Below are 21643 nucleotides of genomic sequence, written 5' to 3' on the forward strand. Positions count from 1 at the left end.
TTGTTTTGTTTTTTAATTTACAACTAAAATGCAAATATTCACTCTGTTTGCTCTATTTGTGTTTCAAATACACTTCTGGCCGCTAGATGGCAGTCTTGATGTCCTAAACAGCTAAAGGAACAAAGGAATCTAAAAATCACTGAGGATGAGAGGATACAGTCGTCTCCACATTAAAACATATTTTGGTTTCAAACCAAATGAAAGCAGTTACAACTTTGTCAAGAATCATGTGGTTTGTAAATTCTGCAACACCAGAGTCAAGTACTTGATAATACTACAGATATATCCTTGTTACTACAGTATCTTAATGTATCCTCCTGTATCACCAGATTTTTGCATAATACACACATCTACTTTTTGGGGTCTTATAATATAAAACAGGGGTAAGTAAGTAATTTTTATTTGTATAGCGCTTTTCTAGAGCAGGGTCACAAAGCGCCTAATGGCCGGGTGGGCAATTAAAATTCTTCAAGGGCTACATTAAATTCTGTGAATGTTGTTAGGGGCCGTCAAACAAAAAACGAAGAAATCCCTTTAAAAAAAAAAGGACATTCGTCATTAGGCCGAAACATTTATTAAGCTAAAAAAGCTTCTTGTATAGATGAGTTATTTTCAAAACATTTCTTCAATTAACGTTAAAAAAAAAAATTGAGGGATTCATATATACACAAAAAATGACACACAAAAAGTCGGAAGCGTTATGTGTTAAACAAATAATAAAAACATTAGTTAATGCATTAGAACCATTTATACATGATCATACTGTGACATTACAAGGGCCGCATAAAATACAGTCAAAGGGCTGCATGTGTCCAGGTCTGATATAAAGTTTGCATCCTGGGTCATACCATTACTCCAATAATCTGGAGTGTGTTTTCAGAAGTAGTTGAGAGTGTATACACATCCTGGTGAGAACCACTGTCTCAGATTCAGAGGTGCACTTATTAGCAGATAAAAACAGACTTTTAAAAAACTTGTACATGTTCTTAGGATGTATCCTATGGGAAGGTGCGAGAGGCACCCGCAGGTAAGGGTAAGGGGGTGGAGGACGGTGACAGGCAGCAGTGAACCCCCCGCCTTGTGCAACACATCTTGTGTTCTGCGGTAAAGATGGCGGCGTCAGAGGGGGCGCGCAGCGGCCGGACAGCGGTGAAATTATTCTGAAAAAAACCTTCTAAAAAAAAAACAAAACAACTATCCAACTCTTGAATCACCTCGCGAGTGTTCGCTACTGTTTTTCGTGCCTCTTTTTATTTCATTTAATTTTTTTTCCGGGAGGAGGATCGCGCGGTCCGAGGATATATCGCTGTCACACGCCAGGGTTGCCCTTTTATTGTTGCAGGAAGGGTGGGTGGGTTTCAGGGAGCGAAGCTAACCGTTAGCTCGAGCTAAAGCTAAAGCTAGTTTGAACCGCGGAGCGAGTCGGGAACACTATTCGGCCCACGCTGCTGGAATCCAGGGGAATGTGAGGCGGAAAGCCGGTTGGGGGGCTTTTTGCTCGCTTGAACGTCCTTCTACCCCTGGAGAAAAAAAAAACCCTAAAAAAAAACCCTCCACCGGGATGGGACAGCAAGTAGGCCGCGTCGGGGAAGGGACGTCCGCCGGACTGCAGCAGCCGCAGCAGCAGCACGCGTCCCCGGCGCAGCAAGTGAGGGGGAGCCGGGGGAGCGGCGCCGGGAGAAGACCCCGAGAACCAGGCAACAACAGCAGCAGCAGCAGCACCGGGAACTCGCCGGCCCGGGCGGCCACCGCCATCAACATCCCGGACCCGACCATCAATATATTCACGCAACACTCAGGTAGGAACAAATGTTTCTAAGTTTGTTTTATTGTCATTCCTCGAGCTAGTTATGCTAACGTTAGCGGAAATAGCCTCGATCCAAAATATTCTTACATAATACTTATTATTATTATATATATTGACAATGAACTGCATTTAAAAGAAGTGAGTCCACTGACCCGGTGTTTGCAGTGGATGGTGTGGAAAAGTGTTGTTGCCCTCAGGCCACCCTTTTTAAAGGTGGAACCATCAGGTCTTGCTTTAGTGAAATGTTGCCTCAGGAGGTTTGGTCGCAATTTCCACTCCATTAGCTCCTGAACATCACCCGGGACCAGGCTCACATTACAAGACCTTCACATGTCTCGTTTACCAGCACTCAAGACTGGGATGCCTTGGATCCACCATGGGGGAGTTTTTAAAAAAAACCCACGTGAATAATTGAAGTTTCCTTGTGTCTTTATTATCTGAACATCACCATGTTTTTGAGCTCATGGAGTCTGCTGGCGTTACTGAGTCACGGCAAGAGACGTTTTGTTGGATCAACCTAAACATGAGTTACTCATCCGAGCTTCCGTCACAGTAACAGCATTCCCTTAGTTACCATCATCCAAGGCTGACTCATGAAGGAAGGCATGTGATTCCATCGATCCGGAACCGGATTGATACATCCTCGGATGCTGGGTTGAGTAATTGTTGACTTGGATGAATCGATCACAACCATCTTTCCGATGCAAGCTTTGGTTTATATTGTGGCACCGACTGAAATTCTTTGGTGGCACCAACATCGAAACATGGTTCATCTTTTAGTGCCAAATTACGATATCAAATCGTGATAATATGTGGATTTTCTGATGCATGACAAAGACGGAGAGCATCAGAATGATTTGTCACTTTAGAAAGTGTTCTTTTACACTGGAAGTTATTTGTTATTAATTTGTTCTGCAAGAAAAGTACATGGAAGGTAATGTACGAAGCAAAAAAAGAGTTACTCTGTGTAATTTTATTTTCTCTTCTCTTTTCTCTTATAAAATTGGTTTTAAAAAAAAAAGGATCTTCCAGGATTAAATATCGTAGTGAAAGTATTGGTATCATTAACAGTATCAATCACTTTCGATTAATACCCTTAAACCATATGTAAGTAAGTAATTTTTTTTTATGGAGCGCTTTTCTAGACCAGGGTCACAAAGTGCTTAAACTATCAAAAAAAACTCTCAAAAAATATATAATAAAAAGATCAAGATATGTGTTTTTGAAAAATAATATGTTATAGCACATTTATATATAAAATTGATTCACATATGTTACCCCTATGGACACAAAAGTAAATATACGAGATGTAAACATGTGTCACAGCATTAGGATGTCAACAGTTCATTCAAATGAATTGAATATACATTATATTGAAATTACATGTGTAGAGAACAAGTGAATAAAATTGCACCATGTGTGACAAATAATCTGGTTAAACTGATGATCTGCATGTTTCTAGTTCCCTTATTTTATTACCTAATGTTACTTTAGAAATCAGTATATAAACATTGATTTAGGTTCATCCTTTGTAAGCGATTTTTCTTCAATGTGTGCAGTTGAGTGTGTTCGACACGTAAACACTCTCTTGTATTTGTCTTTGCGGGAAGTATTTTTGGTCCATTGATCACTTTGCCGTCTCTATTCAAATACTGAAAAGTGTTCCGTGAATGGATGACTCATTCAGTTTCAACATTTTTCCCGACGGTGGTCTGAGTGGACGTTGTAAATGGTGTTGCGTCGCTTCCGGGGGCAGCTGATTGTCAGCGCTCCCCCTCGGCGCCGAGAAAATTTATTAGGATGTTGATTGATTCCTCAGCAGTTATTTTTCCTGTTTTCCCCGCATCCGATGCTGTGATTCTGCTCCAGCGACTTGCTGAGGTTGCCTCTGGTTCCTACAACCACATGACTTATTTAGTGTCTTGGTTTTACAACAAGATGGATCGCTGGGCATGAATAGGAAGGTACTCAAGGACAGGACGGAACGGAGGAGATGCTAGAAGTGGCTTTAGAAAAACTGAGACGGCAATTATCATGAATAAATGTAAGGATAAGGACGTGATCTGCTTTGCTGTGCTTCAGTATAAACATCACGTACACAGTCACTCACAAAAACATGTTCAATGAAGTGATATTTTGAGTCTAAATGGAACAGAAAATGGGGCAGATGAGTTTATCAGAGTATTTTGGCAGACGAGTTGTGGGCAATTCTGAGCCAATCGTACCGTCTGTGAAGCCTTGTTAATGTGGGGAATATTGAAGCAGGATCCAGACTCTAAGAACCTAAGCTGATTTGCATCATGGGTAAAATGAGATTAGAAACAAATCCACTTTACAACTGACTGTGCGCTAAAGACCCGTCTATTCTGTGGTGAGGCAAAATCAAAATATGAGGCATTCTGTAAAAATGTGACTGATTTTTTTTTTATATACAATAAATTAAAAGCCTCATAAATGAATAGGTGTCTTTTTAAATGTATTTAAAATAGAAGTAACTGCCTTATGTGAGGTGAATTGTCAGGACTGGTTGTTGATGATAATAATGGGTCGTGTTTTTTATGTTACTGTTCTTTTATATATTTGTAAATCAATATTTGACTTCTAAATACATTTTAAGACACTACAGAAATTTAGGTCGTGAAAGATGTGTTGACGTTTTGGTTTCATGCCTTTATAAACTTCAATTACATCTGTATTTTCTCATAAACTTCTTAAATATTTTTTGTTTATGGTTTTTACTAATTCCAAAGAGTGTTTATTCAGTAATTTCGGTAAGATTACAAAAGCCTGTTTTTTCTTTTTTTAACTTAAAAACTTAATATGTTGCTATTTTGATTAGTTTTTTTTGTCGCCGATATCTATCTATCTACAGTATATACAGTGTGTATATATATATATATATATATATATTTTCTTTGAAGAAATGTCTTTTTAATCTTATTAAAGATGTTTTTTTTTTTTTTATAAAACTGTAACTAATCTGTGGTTTAAAATCATTCATTCATTAATTTTCTGTGCCGCTTGTTCCCTTATGGAGGTTTCCGAGAAGCTGTAGCCTTTCCCAGTTTCTCTGGGCGAGAGGCAGGGGTCACCCTGAACAGGACGCCAGTCTGTCGGGCTGAAAATCGATCTTATGTAATTTTCCCAAAAACATTTGGATGAATTAGGACGGTTGTGTATGACGGTTATTTATATGAACGTAGATCATTTGCATGGTTTATGCACTTAAACCAGGATTAAGTCCCTGGCTCATTTCTTGAGTGGTCTACAAGTCTCAAGTGGTTGTTTTGGCAAACTGCCGCTGTTTGTAGAAAGGAAGCCTTGCTTCAGCGATGGCACTGCATCAGGCCAGAAACTAGACTTGCTTTACAAAGAGGGACCTCCTCGTGCCAAGCCTGTTAGGCATTGATTTAGATCCAGCTAAAGTCGCTCGCTCGCTGGCATTATTAATGCTGCTTATCTTCTCGTTTGCAGGCCGAAAAAGTTTGGCTTGGCTTGGCTTCACGGTCACTCACACACTCGACTGTACTTGTATGTACACATTAACCATTTTTCTCCTCCTGAACTCGTGCACGTCTTACAGAGGATTACCCCACATGTCACTCTCCTTTCATGCAGGCGGGCCACCCACTGACCAGTCAGACAGAAAATCCTAATCTGAGTGCCCTGTGGCCCAGCTGTCCTCCTATATCCCCTCTGATGCCTGCGATTATCCCGAGATGTTGTTGTTGTTTTCTTCTGGTTTAATCTGAAATACCCTATTAACACTTTTGGTGAAGATTAGTAGATTTAAGTCAGCCTTTGTTTCATTATCGATGTGTTACTGTCACGTCAAATGGTGTTCAGACCCTCAAGTGTGCAGGATAGAACAGCGTGACGAAGACATTCCGACCGAAGCCCGTGGATGTGACCACCCGACCGAGGGGGCTTCTCCTCGGTCCGACATCTCGGAGCACATGAGAAGATTCTCCATCATCCGAGGCTTACAAGCCCCAAGAAGCTTAAACCTACACCCGAGCAGATTTTAACTACACCACATACAGATTAGCAGTTCAGACAAAGAGATTACCTCCAGGGATTTTCTCTCAACACACACCAAAAAAAATACAAAAATAGAGCAGACACAACAAAGAAACAGTATTTTTTGATTGACAGAAACGATGACAAAACATGTTTAATTGACTCGACAGTAGATGTTCAAACGGAAGCTTGAGATGCTGCACCCGATGACTCAGTGGTTTGTCAACGCATAATCCATTAGATTTCTTACATAAGAGAACAGTGTTAGTCTCATGATTATTATTCAATTCCTCCTACAATTATCTAATACACAAGCTAAGAAGCAACTGCAGCGACTATGGTTTGGCTTTATAACGGGAATTAAACTGGCAACACTTGGAATTTGTCTTTTTCTATCGAATGTTATTTTCATTCTGCATGTTTTGTCTAGTACATCATGTAGTACATTTGGGTAGAGTTGTTTTTTTTAAGCCACTTTTTATGGCATGGTCATTTGGAGTCTGTTACATTATATGTGCATTGATGTTCAGATCAAGAAAGTAATTTGTATTTGTATAGCGCTTTTCCAGACAAGGGTCACAAAGCGCTTAAACAATCCAAACAATACTCAATAAAATATATACTTTAATGGTCAAGATAACACTGAGTACAACACAGGAGTTATTTTTCTTGTATTTTAATAAAAGTATACATTAAAATGTGTTTGGAACTTCCACTTGACTAGTGACAGTATTTAGTCAGGGTTCATTTTTACAACACTGGCAATACAAGTTACTGATTCTAAATGGGATATTAATTAGATTATTTTGTTATTTTAAAGCTCCATCTTTCACATCTCGAGGCTCTGTTTTTGACACCTCACAATACAGAGCCAAGGGCAGTCTGATAAACTGGAATCTTATCTCAATGATAAACTCTTTTAAAATAAACTATTTTTTTATAAACTCTGATAAACCTCTTGAAATAAAATTAAAACTTTCGTCACCTTCCTTCCTAAGATTACATGTACTTTTCTGTCCTGTGGACTTGTTCCAATTTTTCACCGTGGTGTAGGTGTAAGTGCTCAATGTATTCTGTAACTACAGTTAAAGGAATTTGACAATTTTCAAGGACTGGTTGCAACAAGTTGTATGAGGAGAAAGTATTTGCTGTTACCCAGTTTCCCCTTCTGTATTTGCACTGGAGTGTCGTTTTTTTTTATCTTTTACTTTACACAATAAACTATATATTGCACTGACTTTTTAATTTGGTCAGGAAGGGTTTTTAATTAATGATTTAAGTATTGTGGCTACTAGTGTCAAATCCTACACATTCCATACCCACACGTATCAATAGTTAACCTAGAAATGCATACAGTGTATGTACATAATGATAACATTTATTTGATGTTTTGAGTCATTAAACCAAACAACTCGCCTTGAAGTTCAAGGAATTCAACAGTTCCCTGCACACACACCTTGAGAAAGCACTCGTAGTCTGTTATTAACCCAGAGATGTTATTGCTTCACTCGCCATCACATGTATGGAGTTTTCACCACGGATCCATAGTGTGTCGTCCTTACCTTGGACCGGCTTTTGCCACCGGAACAGATGGAATTTGTGAGTCACAGGTTTTCAACATGAGGATGTGTTAAAGGCAGGCTTATCTGTCCCTGTGTGCAAGTGTGTACTTGCTGGTCGTAGCACTGGAAGCTTATTAGATGAGCAGCGATGGGATGTTACCGATGTATTTATAAATAATGATGTTGGCATTCTGGGTAAACAAGGGACTTCCTTCCTGCTCGTAAAACACAATGTGATTGTCCTTTCTTTTTCTTTTTTTTATGAAGGCATAACCAGTAGAAGTGAAGGTGGTGTTAATGACTTGCATATTATTATTTAAAGCAACAGTTATCCATCAGTATGAACCACAGTATCAAAGGTGGTTGTGATAAAATAACCATTCATTTTGCCATGATTCGTTCATTTAAGAAAGACCAGTTATAACTTGAGTTTTTGTTCCACCTCTAGTTAATGTGTAAACAACCTTCTTTTTTTTGTCATTCCCGTTGTTGCAAACAAGTTTCTCTTACTTCTGCTTTTTTGGATTGTTCCACTGCCTTTATGATTTTCTGCCGTTGAAGCTGGTTCTTGTATGCTGACATAATTATATCATAAAAACTTCCGCTTCACTTCAGTCTGCTACTCTTTTACCGTGACTGTCATCTGGTCACCTGACTGTCACGACTGCTTGCGTTCATGCCACAAATATTGAGTTCACATTAAAGCCTTTCCACAGCACAATAGCAAAGGAAATATAACTTTAGTAGAGGAAATATTTTGTATGACAAGCGTGTACTTATCTGATAGTCATTTTATATTAGTAACAGGCTACCTTCTGAGGGCCACAAAACATGTTTTTATTCTCACTATCTCCATTGATAATAACAAATGATTAATTATTTAACCATTACTCATGTGACTGCTGTGATAAAGAAATCCTGTTGAGCAAACATATTCGGTAAAAGTAAAAATCATGACCAGCATTTGTAATGGTGACATAGCCGATGTGTTATCTGTCCTGCATTCCTGTCGTTTAGTGAAAAAGTGTCAACTTCATAGTTTCTTTGTCGCTTCCTGTTTCCTCCAACAACCTATCCCTTGGTCCCTTTTAAAAATCTTCATAAAGAATGCTGAGCTTTCACTCTTATCTTCAGATAAGACTTCTTAGCCTGTTGTGAGCGAAGACTGAATATGTAAAGACTTGATTTTTGTGGAGAAACATTCTCTCCATCACTTGCATTAATACATTTCCACTGAACGTTGAGGATTGTTGGAGGTTTTTAAGGAGATCGTGCACAAATATCATCTCCACGACACCATGACGTGGCCCAGCGAGTTATTCCTGGCTGTCATCCTCGTATGTTTTGTCCTCCTGCTGCTAAATATACGCACTTACCTCCAGCGCTGAAATACAACCTCCATTGTTTCTGAATTGGGTGTGAAATTGACATTACTCCCGTTGGATGATTAAGCACGCATTGTTGGCAGGTGAAATCAGATATTCGTCAAGACTCCCAGGCATCAATGTTGGCAGCTGCCGGGGTCCTGGGACGGCCAAGTAGACGGTGTCACAGTTGATTATCCGCATGCTTTTGCCCGCTGGACCGGGGTCACCTCTGCTCCAGCTGTCTTGAGGGGGGCACAGGCTTGACGGCTTGCAAGTATTCACTGGGCTCAAGTCAACACAGCGCGGTCGTTCCTTCATGACACACGACTAACCCCACGTCAACCAACTGCTCTTGTGAAGAGGTATCTAAGGAATTTGCTTGTGACCAAGCAGTGACACTATTCTATGTGTCTGGAACAATCCAGACGGAATTAATCACACCTATTCCAGCCAACACCCGATGCAACGAGTGTGGGAGTGAAGGGCCTTGACATTATTTTTATTAGTTTAAGTAGCTGTTAGACCAATGCTACTTGACACATTTTCTTTTGAAATATCATGTACTGATCATTCTGTCGCTCTGTTTAAAACAATTGATATTCAATGAGGACATGATGGACAAACGACTTCCCCTTTTTCACATGTTTGTATAATCATTTATTATGAGAGGATATGTCTCGACAACAGATTCTCTAATCCTAACCCCGATTAATTACCCCGACCCATGACTTGTTTCCCTGTCGAGACTCCGGATTTGGGTCATCATACAACGGCACCTCCTGGGGTACTGGTCAATGTAAACATCTCTGTGCTTTCTCAATGCATTTTCTTTACAACCTTGTTATAATATAGAGCATGTATATTGTAATGTACTTGGGTAGAATTAATAGTATATATATTTTGCCGTTGAGGTTTTCCTTGTTACCTTTTTTTTTTTTCTTAATCCACTTTCTGTCCATCTGGTTATGAGTCAATACAAATAGTAGTGCGTGACATAATGGTTCCATTTCATTAAAACATTCCAAAGTAGAGTGATGTGTTGTGCTGTAATGTAAGAGGAGGAGAGCTACCAGTTGGTCTAGCAGTTGCACTCTCACACAGTTAATACAATACACACACACACACGTACACACTCACACACACACACACCAACACAAAGGAAAGTAGGGGTCACTTACCCCCCTCGGTTGTCCCTCAGGGGAAAAGATCAGCCATCTGCCACAGCAATGGTCCACATACACATGAGCTTTTCTCTGTACCATGCACTGTACCCCTCACCACCCCCCCCCCCCCCCCCAACCCGAGTATGTACGTGCCTCGAAACTTCGCCACATGCCTCTCTCGCTCGGTCAGCCTGTCACACTGCACAGCGTTCCATACCTCCGAGTAGAACCCTTATGGATACACATGAGGAGCAACCTTTGGAGTACTGGGCTACACGGATACAGTTAAATGATTGAAAAATGGGGGTTTGATGGAAAGGAAACGGCTATTTTGAGGCTTTTTTATATTATAATTTGCCATGGAGTCTCACAGAAGAAAGGTTTCTTTTTTTTAAGTTTTGATTATTTATTTATTTTCTTCATTGGATGAAACAAACTACTTGCGAACAGTATTTCTAAACCTGCTCGTGGAGGACACCTGTCGAGATGTATTGGGAACTATGGCTAAGCCAAGTCACAGCACGTGCAACACTGCAGTGCATGCTGGTCCAGAACAAAGGTGGGCAATGTTTTGGTTTTTGTAGATCATCCTGCTGTGAAGGTATAAATGTGTAAAATGCCAAAAAAAGCTGAAATTGTTGTTTACCGTGTTTCTTTTTAAAGTGCTGTGGTCTGTTTGTTTTTGTATATTTACATAACCGACTAATAATTTCATAATTAATAGCCTCTTCTGTTTATTCTAAACAGAGTATTTGTATCACAATTGATATTTGGAAGCTATTTTGCCAGACTTTACTATGTATTTTTATAGATACAGTCACAGACTTTTAGTTCCTTGAAAGTGTCTTCTGTTCATTGAAAATATACATATTAAATTACTATTTATACTGTTAATGTAAAGGCAAATTCTGGTTGATTTGGAAAATTGATTTCCAAACATGAAATAGTATCCTGTTGCTGGACGTACACGTCTCTAAAAAGATGCTGGATATTTTTGCTAAATTGAATCTTGCTCAGACAGGAACACAACACACTCCTTTACCTAGAAAGTTACACATTTCATTGCATCCTCAACCCACACACGTAAAATATCACAACATCTTTCAGACGACACATTCTTTAAATCACTGTTGAAAGTCCTGCTGCAGTTTTTCCCCGAACCCTGATGGACCTAAAGTGATAAAAATGTTCGAGAGCAAGGACGTGCTTGAGTTTACTTCTTCACACCTTGGCAGCTTCTCCACCCTCCTTCCCACTTGCTCAGCAGCTGTCCAGACACGCAGCAGCTGTTAACTTTTGTGCTCGTGGGCCACGCACCGGCTGGCTCATCCCTCAGACATTTGTGTCTGTGGGCGTGTTTCCAGTAGTTATGGTAATCCTTGCATAGTTGGCGTCTTAATACTGCAGCTCCTCCCTCCGCCGGTCCATATAAACACGGACCTGGACCTGTCTCACCACAGATTTCACCTAGTTTTCTCTGTAGCCAGTGGTTACAGTGTCCAGTCTCCTGTGAACGAGTAAGTAACGGAATGGTTTTGAGGTGCCTCCAGGGAAGCAGCAGCTTTGAGGAGGAGTGGGTGGCTCTCGGTAGCCATCGTCTCCACACTGGTCTCAGGCTTGAGTCCGAGCCAGAACAAAATGGTAGACACGGAGGAACTCGTCTGTATTGATCCATGAGAATTGTGCATCTTGTCTCACGGTTTTGTCTTCTCTCTCTCTTCCCTCTCCCGTCCCTGATCCTGATCTTCTCCTCAGAAGCTCTGCACAGGCCATTCGGCTTGGATTCGGCTGCGCTGACGGAGGCGGTACGCTGGAGCTCCAAGGAGAACCTGCTCGGCGCCGCCGAGAGTGACCCCAACCTTTTTGTCGCACTTTATGACTTTGTTGCCAGCGGGGACAACACACTCAGCATCACCAAAGGTAAACACACGATCACAAACTGATGAAAAAACAGGTCCTGATTACGTCTGTAGATAATCTGTTGTTACTCACTTGCTAAAGTTCCTAAAAGGACATTTCTCATTGATGACTTTGCTGTGTTTTGCAATAGAGGAGGATGTTGACTGTACTGGGTTGGTTATGTAAGACCGAAATCTTCTCCCTCTGACTCAATAGAAACCATCTCCAGTCCTAATCCATCCTTTAAACCCGGTATTTATCTTTGACAACTCAGCCTATTCAGTTGTTGAAAACCTGGGGACTGGATAAAGTAAAACTAATCAAAGTTTTTGAAATTAGCTTTCTTTTTTTTCACCCTCGCCATCATGCATTTTATTTACATAGTTTTTATTGAATAGAATCTTTGATTAGTTTATTTTACTTTTCTATACATTTCTCTTGTACTGGGTATTCCTTACTGCCTTTTTGTATTTTTGTGTAGTTTGTCAATTATTAAGATTTCATTGTGATTTCTTTTTTTTTTTTTAATTGGGAACTATTGGCTAATTGGGGTTACATGTTTTAATATCTGGACAGGTGATCCAGGAGACTTTTCTATACAGTGTCGGTTAAGTCACGCGACAGTGATCAATGAAATCGATGGGATGAATCAACCAGAGGATTTGACTTTTACAGAATAAAGATCATGTTTTCCTCTAAAGCTCTGGTGTGGGTCATAGATTGTCTCTAGACGGAAGGGAAAGAGTGATAATGATTATCTAATTCAACTGGGAATGGGTTTAACTAATGCTGAAACTGGTTGCTGCTGAAGAAGTACCTCAAAATTGCAATCTTTTCAAACATTTTTCAAAACGTTTGCTACCAGTTATTTTACTTTTTTTTTTTAAATCTCTGTAAAGTACAAAATAGTTCAGATGCAGACAGATAAAATATGCTGTGAATCAGACTTTTCTTACTAAAAAGGTTCACTAAAATATTTTAATTAAATTACATGAAAATGAAGAGTTATGAGTTCCAACAAAATATTGTAGTTAAATTAGTGAAGTGTATTTTATACTGTCACATTTATTGTTGAGATGGAACACGACATAATATTAGACATAGTGAAATAATGATTGTTTAAAGGAAGTAAGTCATTTATATTGATAGAGCACTTTTCCAGACCAGGGTCACAAAGCGCTTATACAACCAAAACAATACTCAATAATATGATGGTAAAGTCTGACTGCATTGCAGCGCTGACTGTCCCATCAATGTTGACATCTATAGACCCTCCCTTATAGAGTCAAACACAAATCATCAGCCGCACCTTCTTCTCTCGGTACACGCGTCACAATTTCGCTCGACGAGCCCAAGTCACTACTTGCCCAGTTGTACTGAACTGCTGTTGACAGTTATGTACCCAACCCTGGTAGCTCTGTGTTTTGATGTGGTTTCAACAAGTAGAACGAGATTACAGAAAAAGTTGTTTTGACGTGTGGTTGGTTGTCATGGTTGCATACGTAACTACTGATCATCTTTTAACATTGTGTTCTTTTACTCGGTTACCATCCTTCCCTTCAAACCTCAGGTCGGTCTCATCTGGGTGTAAACTTTTAAAAACTTTTCATTCAGGTGAGAAGCTGCGCGTGTTGGGCTACAATCAGAATGGAGAATGGAGTGAGGTTCGCTCCAAGAACGGCCAGGGTTGGGTTCCTTCGAACTACATCACGCCCGTCAACAGCCTGGAGAAGCACAGCTGGTACCATGGACCGGTGTCTCGCAGCGCTGCCGAGTACCTGCTCTCGTCCCTCATCAACGGAAGTTTCCTGGTGCGGGAGAGCGAGAGCAGTCCTGGACAGCTTTCCATATCCCTCCGCTACGAGGGGAGAGTCTACCACTACAGGATCAACACGGGCTCGGATGGGAAGGTAAAGCTATTTAAAGGGTGTTTTCTTATCGATTAGAATGAGCTTCATCATCATCGCTGTGTTTATATCCTCAGGTGTACGTCACGTCTGAAAGCCGCTTTGCCACTCTTGCCGAACTGGTGCACCATCATTCCACAGTGGCTGACGGCCTGGTCACCACGCTACACTACCCGGCACCCAAATGCAACAAACCCACAGTGTATGGAGTTTCCCCGATCCACGACAAGTGGGAGATGGAGCGCACAGACATCACCATGAAGCACAAGCTCGGGGGCGGCCAGTATGGGGAGGTTTATGTCGGCGTGTGGAAGAAGTACAACCTCACAGTGGCGGTCAAAACACTCAAGGTTAGATCTTGTTCTCAGCTTTGACTTATCGCCTGTTGTTTTTTTTTAGAAACCTTTATTGTCTCTTATTTTGAATACAGTAGAACGCCATCATTTTTAGAAAAATTATCTTGGGACGCCATCTAGTGGTTAAATGTGGTACTGCATATCACTGTCTAACTCAAGGGATCTTTCGATAAACACCGTACTGAATGAAAACCTGCTACTCTTTTTAAAACTCTGTTGTTTCTCTGCGTGACAGGAGGACACTATGGAGGTCGAAGAATTTTTAAAAGAGGCAGCCGTGATGAAGGAGGTTAAACATCCCAACCTGGTCCAACTCCTTGGTAAATATTTAGAGACATATTTGATTATTTCAGTATTTTTTTTGTGCACTCAGAATTGGTTTTCTGTTTGCTGTAGTAATTCAAGCTTAGCTTCAATAACAGTTGACTGTAAGCTATGTTGGTTTTTCTGCGTCCTCACAGGCGTCTGCACGTTGGAGCCACCGTTTTACATTGTAACGGAGTACATGCCACATGGCAACCTGTTGGATTATTTAAGAGACTGTGACCAGGAGGAGGTGAACGCCGTGGTTCTTCTCTACATGGCCACCCAGATCTCGTCGGCCATGGAATATCTGGAGAAGAAGAACTTCATTCATAGGTTTGTTCTGCACATTATAAAACATTAGAAATAGTCTTTAATTCCTTGTTCTCTGCTCCGCAGGGATCTGGCCGCCAGGAACTGTCTGGTCGGGGAAAACCATGTGGTGAAAGTGGCAGACTTCGGTCTGAGCAGGTTGATGACCGGTGACACGTACACGGCCCATGCCGGGGCCAAGTTCCCCATCAAGTGGACTGCCCCGGAGAGCCTTGCTTACAACACCTTCTCCATCAAGTCTGACGTCTGGGGTCAGTTTCATCTTTTTACTGAATCATTTGTTTTATGTTGTCTGTCCCCACCTTTTCAATCTAACTAGTATTGTCGTGTCTTCTTTTAGCCTTTGGCGTTCTTCTATGGGAAATCGCCACGTATGGAATGTCACCGTACCCGGGCATCGATCTGTCGCAGGTCTACGATCTTCTGGAAAAAGGATACCGAATGGAGCAGCCTGAAGGATGTCCACCAAAAGTCTATGAACTCATGAGAGCATGTACGTTTTAACTTGTCCATCGATAACTCTTTATACGTGTTTCTACATATTTTTTAGTTGTTTACACACGTTTGTTAAAAGAGCCAATAGTCCAAGAAGTCCAAAATCTTTTTATTCAGCACTGAAGTAAAATCTTTCTCCGTGAAGTATACTTAATGGTTCTTGACACAAAGCTAACATTTACCCACTGCTAAATATTTGCACATACTATGCAAATATTGTCTGTCCCTACAAATATTCATAAACAAAATGACAAAACTGACATGAAAGACAACATTGTATTTTTATGTAAATTCATAACTTTAACCAAAAAATCATTCCAGGCTGGCAGTGGAGTCCATTAGACCGGCCCTCCTTCGCAGAGATTCACCAAGCCTTCGAAACTATGTTCCATGATTCTAGCATTTCTGAAGGTGAGTGTTTCCTGTTAAGTGTCTTTGAAATGAAGAAACCGAAAATGATGATTCATAATAATTAATCTCCTAATTCATTCTCTTGTTTCAGAGGTAGCAGAGGAACTGTGTAAAACGGCCTCCTCGGGTCACTGTGGTGGTCCTCTTCACTCTTTCGGCCACGACATGCCACTGTTGCCTTCCAAGTCCCGCACACTTCAGAAGCACACTGAAAACAAGGAGAACATCGAGGGTGGACTCGACAGGCGGCCCGATCAAGGCTCTCACGGTCACTCAGGTACAGCCCGACATGCCTGCCATGCGTCCGGCCCGTCGTCCGCACGACACTTTGGTTCTGCAGGTGCGCAGGAAGACATCGACGGTAAAGCGGAATGGCAGCGTCGCCGCGCCCGTCGTATGAAGAGAAGAGCCGTCATATTTCTGTCCAAATGAACCGCACCTGTCCGTCAAGTATACAAAGCACATCATGAAACGGTCCCTTCACACCAGTCACCATCCCTTTTGTCAACATGTGAATTAAAATACCTTCTCCATCATATTCCTCCATGTGTGTGATCTCATCAACATGTTATTAGAATATCTGAAGAATAGAAACAACTGAACAAATCAAAATGTCTCCTATTTTTTTATGTAATAAAAAACGAAACGAAAGTGAAAAAAACAACGATGGTGCAATCTATACCTGTAAATATAAACATTATAGTTAATAACAATGTAAAAGGATTCATGTTAATTTTTCTTTTTTAATCCTGGATATTGGAGATTCCGTGGGTCTTCTCAAGTTTTACTTTGAAAATTCCATCTTCAAGCACATTTCAAAACAAAATAAACAAACATTAAAAGCAAATTAAGTTGTTTTCTTTGATTTTACATTATTAATGCAGGATAATCCACAACACAGATAAACAAACGTGTCGTCATTCATTCCTTTTATTTCAAAATAAATGTTGTCTTAAGTTTTCCTATGTGTGAATCTCCTGATGACAATAAAAGTAAAGATCTTCAACACTTGAATTAAAGACAAACTTCTTTTTTACAAATTCTGTTGAGTCTCATAACAGATACATATACGTCAGGTTAAAACTAGTTTTAATTCCTTTGACACTGGACAGTTTCTTTCAAAGATGGATTATTAATACTGTTGACCAATGATGAATAAAATGCTTGTTTTTATCTCTTTTGAGTAAATGTTTTGGCTAAGTTAATTCCGAGGGTTTTAATCGACTTCTGTATGTCCAGGTTGGGCGTCGGCGTTGATCGGTGACATCAGGGCCGGCACCTCGCCTGCTCTGCCCAGAAAACAGCAGCCCCGCGATAAATCTCCCGGCAGCCTCCTGGACGACGTGCAGGACCTGGGCACGTTCACGCGAGACCGCAAGGCCGGCTTCTTCAGCTCCTTCATCAAGAAGAAATCCTCCTCGTCCTCGCAGCAACAGAACCTCCCGACGCCCCCCAAGAGGAGCAGTTCTTTCCGAGAGATGGAGACGCAGCCTCACAAGAAATACGAGCCCACCGCCGACTTCAGCGCCCCGCCTGGACTTTCCCAATCGGACAGCCTCGGGGGGTTCTCGGCCTCGCCCTCTCATTCCCACGGGGAAGCCGCCCAGGCTCAGTCGCGCTGCTGTGGAGCTGCTTTCGGACAGAAACCCTCCAGTGGAGGCTTCGCCTCGCAGGTGACCAGCAGCAGTTGGGGGGGCCTCGCCGGTTTCTTCACACCGAGACTCATCAAGAAGACCCTGGGATTACGGACAGGCAAGACCCTGTGCTCGGAGGAGGGCGCGAGTATCATCGGGGGACCAAAGCCTTTTCCTCGGTCCAATTCTACCTCCTCCATGTCATCTGGATTGCTCGACCTTGAACGTATGGCGCTGACTTTACCCCGGAACCGCAGTGCCAAAGCCCCGCTGGAGAGGACTGCCTCGACCACCTCCCAACCGGAGAACGGGTCGACGCGGCCCTCGGACAGTCTGCTTCGCAGGATGGACGAGGGGACGGCGCAGATCAGGGAAAGACCCAAAGCCAAATTATTGCCAAGAGGGACCGCTGTGGGGGTCCGGGCTCCAGGGGTGGGAGGCGAAGGCGGGGAGTCGGATACTCTATCCCGGGTTTCGGAGGGAAAGGAGGAAGGCGGCGGCGGCGGAGGAGGGGTCTTGGACAGGCAGCAGAGTTGGCCTTCTCCCTCCAAGGCTTCCATTTCAAACGCGTCACAAACTCACAACCACAAAGTCCCGGTCCTGATCTCTCCGACGCTCAAGCACAGTCCGGCCGACGTGCACCTCGTCGGGCTGGACTCTCAGGGCAACCGCTTCAAACTGCTGTCCGAGAACCAGGCGGAGCGAGACCGTCCCCGCCTGGTCAAACCCAAGTGCGCCCCTCCCCCGCCGCCCACGCTACGCAGCCTGCAGCACTCGTACAGCGCCGACGGCGAGGAGCAGGCGGCGTCCGCGCCGCCCGAGGTCAACGGAGAGACGTTAAAGAGCCACCGGTCCGGGCGGTTATCGGGAGGAGGTACGACAGGCAGACCGTCAGTGCCGCCGCCACAAGTGCCTCCTGTGTCGTCCTCCTCCTCTTCCTCCCCCGTCGCCATGACGACCACACCCACCAAAATGGCCAACGGTGCCACCACCACTGCCTCTTCTTCTCACAAAGCCGGTTCTAAAGTGCCCCTGAGACGGACCCGGCAGCAGTCGGAGAGGGTCCCGCTGGACCGCGTCAGCCGCGAGGCGCTGCTGGAGTGCGCCAAGTCTCTGAGCAGCGTCCTGCACACCAGCGCCGACAGCCCGTCCAGCAGCCAGGTGCTGGACGCCGGGCATCAGCTGCTGGACCACTGCTCAGGTTACGTGGACTGCATTCCTCAGATGAGGAACAAGTTTGCCTTCAGAGAGGCGGTAGGAAAGCTGGAGCTCAGCCTACAGGAACTGAGGGCCTCGGGAGGGTCCAACACAGTCGTGGACAACTTGCAGAGCTGTGTTAAAGAGATTAGTGATGTGGTCCAGAGGTAGCCACGGTGACGGCATCCCCGTTAAACTTCCCACAAGACACTGCTCCTTTTTTTTTTATAAAACGTCAGGTCATGCTGATCGCTTTTATTTTTGTTTTCAAGGGACACAATTAAGATGGATCTTATTTCAGTATCTTGGAGGAATCACTACAGAAATCCATTGTATTGTTTACAAGACGTTTCATCAACCAGTTTTGCTCTGATATGTAAATACTGAAAAGATTTATTGTACCAAACCGATGTTGTCGCCTTCGTTTTCCAAAGATGGAGGATGCGGCGTCACGGAATGTTGAGTGAATCAAGTGCGTCCACGTTAAGGTGGTTGGTTGTCACAAGCTCGTCCACGCAGCGTTTAATGATCAAAATTGAGGTTACAGGGTCTCAATTTCATTGTTCTCTCATAGTTGGGCTCAATGTAAGGGTTTGTTTCGCTCCACAATGTAGATCAATTACTTTAAATCTCATCTCTTGACTCAAGACTGGAGGTTGTTGCATATCTTTCTTAAATAAATCCCCTTTTGATCCATTTTTTTTTTTTTAAATCATCCTAGCTTGAGCTTTTTTTTTTCAGTAGGTTTATCTGGGTATATTGAGCACAAAACTTTAACTGGTACTACATATGCATGACCTCAATTTCTCATTTGGGGCACTTTAAATAAAGAGTTATTGCTTTCAACGACCAATAACGTCATCGAAAACTTACGTATATGACACTAAGTCATGCTACAACTCCCACATATTTAAAGTCTGTTTCAAGGATTGTGAAACGACAACTACTTCTCTTTCAAGAATCTTTCACACTACATCTCTGTGACGGAGGCAGAGTAACACACAAGCATGTGAATGAAGACAGTATTTCTTTCAAGTGTCCTTCTGTATACGGACCGTGTTGGATTCCCTGTAGCCTTGTCTTTGGCTTCGGTGCCTCAAAACATTCAATGTATGAGCCACAGAGACCTTCGAGCACTAATCTCACACTCACTAGTTTCTCTCTCTCCACAAACTGCAGTATGTCGTCAGCACATGAGCGATTTGTACATTGACTTTCTAAAAAGATGCTTTCTAGAATGTCCATATATGAACTTGAATTTTAAATTATTCTTGTTTTCTTAAAAAAAAAAAAAAAAAGCACAGACCTATTTTCAGAGAAAAGTTATGTAAATATTTTTTTTTTTATTTCATAGCAAGAAAACAAAGGATTTATGTGTCGTAAGTGCAAGATTTTTCTTCTTTTTTTTCTGACTGAGGCCTATCAACCCAGATTTGAATATTTGCTGTATGAATGTATTTTTTTCTGTTTTGGTTAAAATGTTAACAAAAAATATTTCATCTCTATTAAGGTGCCAATCTTTTAATTTTTTTATTTATTGCCTTTACATTTCATTAACCCAGAAATGAAAGTATACAGTAAGTGTACTTTGGTCGGTAAATACATGCAAACTTTTTTCTTTTTTTTTATATGCTCACATCGTAATGTACACTGGAAAATGCCATTGCTTCATTGCATCTAAATACTAGACATTTCTGTAAAAGCTGCAGAGCCATGATGCTTTCAAAATTCTTTTTTTTTTGTCTTCTGTCACTTTGTTTTGTGGTGCTTTTCATGTGTTTCTGGGTTATTGTCTTTTTATTTGCCAAATGTAAGGAAACAAAGTTGATTGTATTTGAGAAAAATAAGTCTTTTGTGAATTGTCAGACCCCATCGAAAAAAAACAATCACTGGTTGTCTTATCTCTGCGACATATTTATTAACTGTTGATCAGCAGTTTCAGTGTTTTAAAGGAGATGAAATCATTACATCGCGAAATGTAACCATGATTATGACTTTAGGTGCTTACGAATAAAATGAAAATATCAAAGTTTATATAACAGTTTAAAATTGATGCAGAGGAATTTTTTCACCACAATATTTGTTGTGTTTACAAAGTAGTAATTCATACACATGATGGATGAACGGTAGTGTTTCTACTGTACAGTTGGACCTCCATGTTGAATTATCTGCTTAAACAAAGTGAGAAAAACAACTGTACAACAGCTAAAGAATGATAAAACAACTTGGAATACTTGAGCTGACCACAAATTTAAGCAACTTCTCTCCTTTTTTTTTCTTCTCCTGCATCTTGTCTGTTTGTTTTGCTTCACGTCATGATACCAAAGGCCACTGCAGTTGTACAAGTGCAATGTAAACAGACATTCTCACAGACAACCATGAAAAGAATATGTGAAAATCTAAAACATGGATGAAAAGTGGCGACGAGATACTTTTTTTTTTTTTTAATTGTACTTCTTTATTTAAAAGTTCACATCATATATATTACTGTGAAGTTCTGCTTATCAGTGTTAAGCCTATTGTAAATAATAAAGATATTGATGAATGAATACTTTTTTTTGGGTTCGATGCGTTTAAGAAGACTTTAAAGTATATACTTTATTGAATATTGTTTTGATTGTTTAAGTGATTTGTGACCCTGGTCTGGAAAAGCGCTATACAAATAAAACTTACTTACTTACATGTGAAGAGAAGGTCACGCAAGGAACGGAAATTCAGTGCGATGTAAAGCTGACTTTGAGGGTTTTGCGTCCATAAAACTATTATAAGTAAGAGAGACGTGGAGTTAATTACTTTTATTATGTATATCTTTGTTTATGTTTGGGATCCACTAGTAAACTCCTGAGCATACTTTATGTTTATGTGTGCAGTACTTTTGTGTGCTTGGATGTATTAATATTCACAACTATTTCGGGACAATGGATAGTTTTTCAACTGGCACACCTTTGAAGAACAATTCTTTGGAAAACAATCCAGGTGTGAGTGTGTGAGTCACAACAACAGCTGATCTTCCTCGTTGGAATTGGCGTCTAAAGTTGCGTAATAAGGGCTATTTATTATTTTTATTCATTTACAATTGCTACTACGGATTCAAAGTAATGGGATTCATTATTAAACGGGTAACTTTTTTTTCCCCAACTTTACAATCTGTCGCCTATGATGTCAGAGACCAGCGTGGGTGCTGACGTC

At 41.4% G+C, this 21643-nt stretch overlaps 1 protein-coding gene across 4 annotated transcripts; it reads left to right on the plus strand.

The window, feature by feature from the left end:
• The first annotated feature begins 1390 nt into the window (after positions 1-1390).
• On the plus strand, positions 1391-21003 carry abl2 (ABL proto-oncogene 2, non-receptor tyrosine kinase). Of its 4 annotated transcripts, none has more exons than XM_087783698.1 (11): positions 1391-1799; positions 11675-11839; positions 13433-13728; positions 13803-14075; positions 14317-14401; positions 14543-14720; positions 14784-14968; positions 15058-15210; positions 15534-15623; positions 15715-15900; positions 16863-21003. In XM_087783698.1, exons 1-11 carry the CDS (start codon positions 1562-1564, stop codon positions 18623-18625), a joined length of 3612 nt encoding a protein of 1203 aa, XP_087639824.1. In that variant the 5' UTR covers positions 1391-1561; the 3' UTR covers positions 18626-21003. The 4 variants fall into 4 exon arrangements, with proteins under 4 accessions (XP_087639824.1, XP_087639825.1, XP_087639826.1 ...); XM_087783699.1 differs by having other exon boundaries at positions 11678-11839; XM_087783700.1 differs by lacking the exon at positions 1391-1799 and adding an exon at positions 11376-11560.
• The last annotated feature ends 640 nt before the right edge of the window (positions 21004-21643 follow it).

Source organism: Callionymus lyra, chromosome 2 (genome assembly GCF_982586985.1).
Source record: "Callionymus lyra chromosome 2, fCalLyr1.hap1.1, whole genome shotgun sequence".
Classification (NCBI taxonomy): Eukaryota; Metazoa; Chordata; class Actinopteri; order Syngnathiformes; family Callionymidae; genus Callionymus; species Callionymus lyra.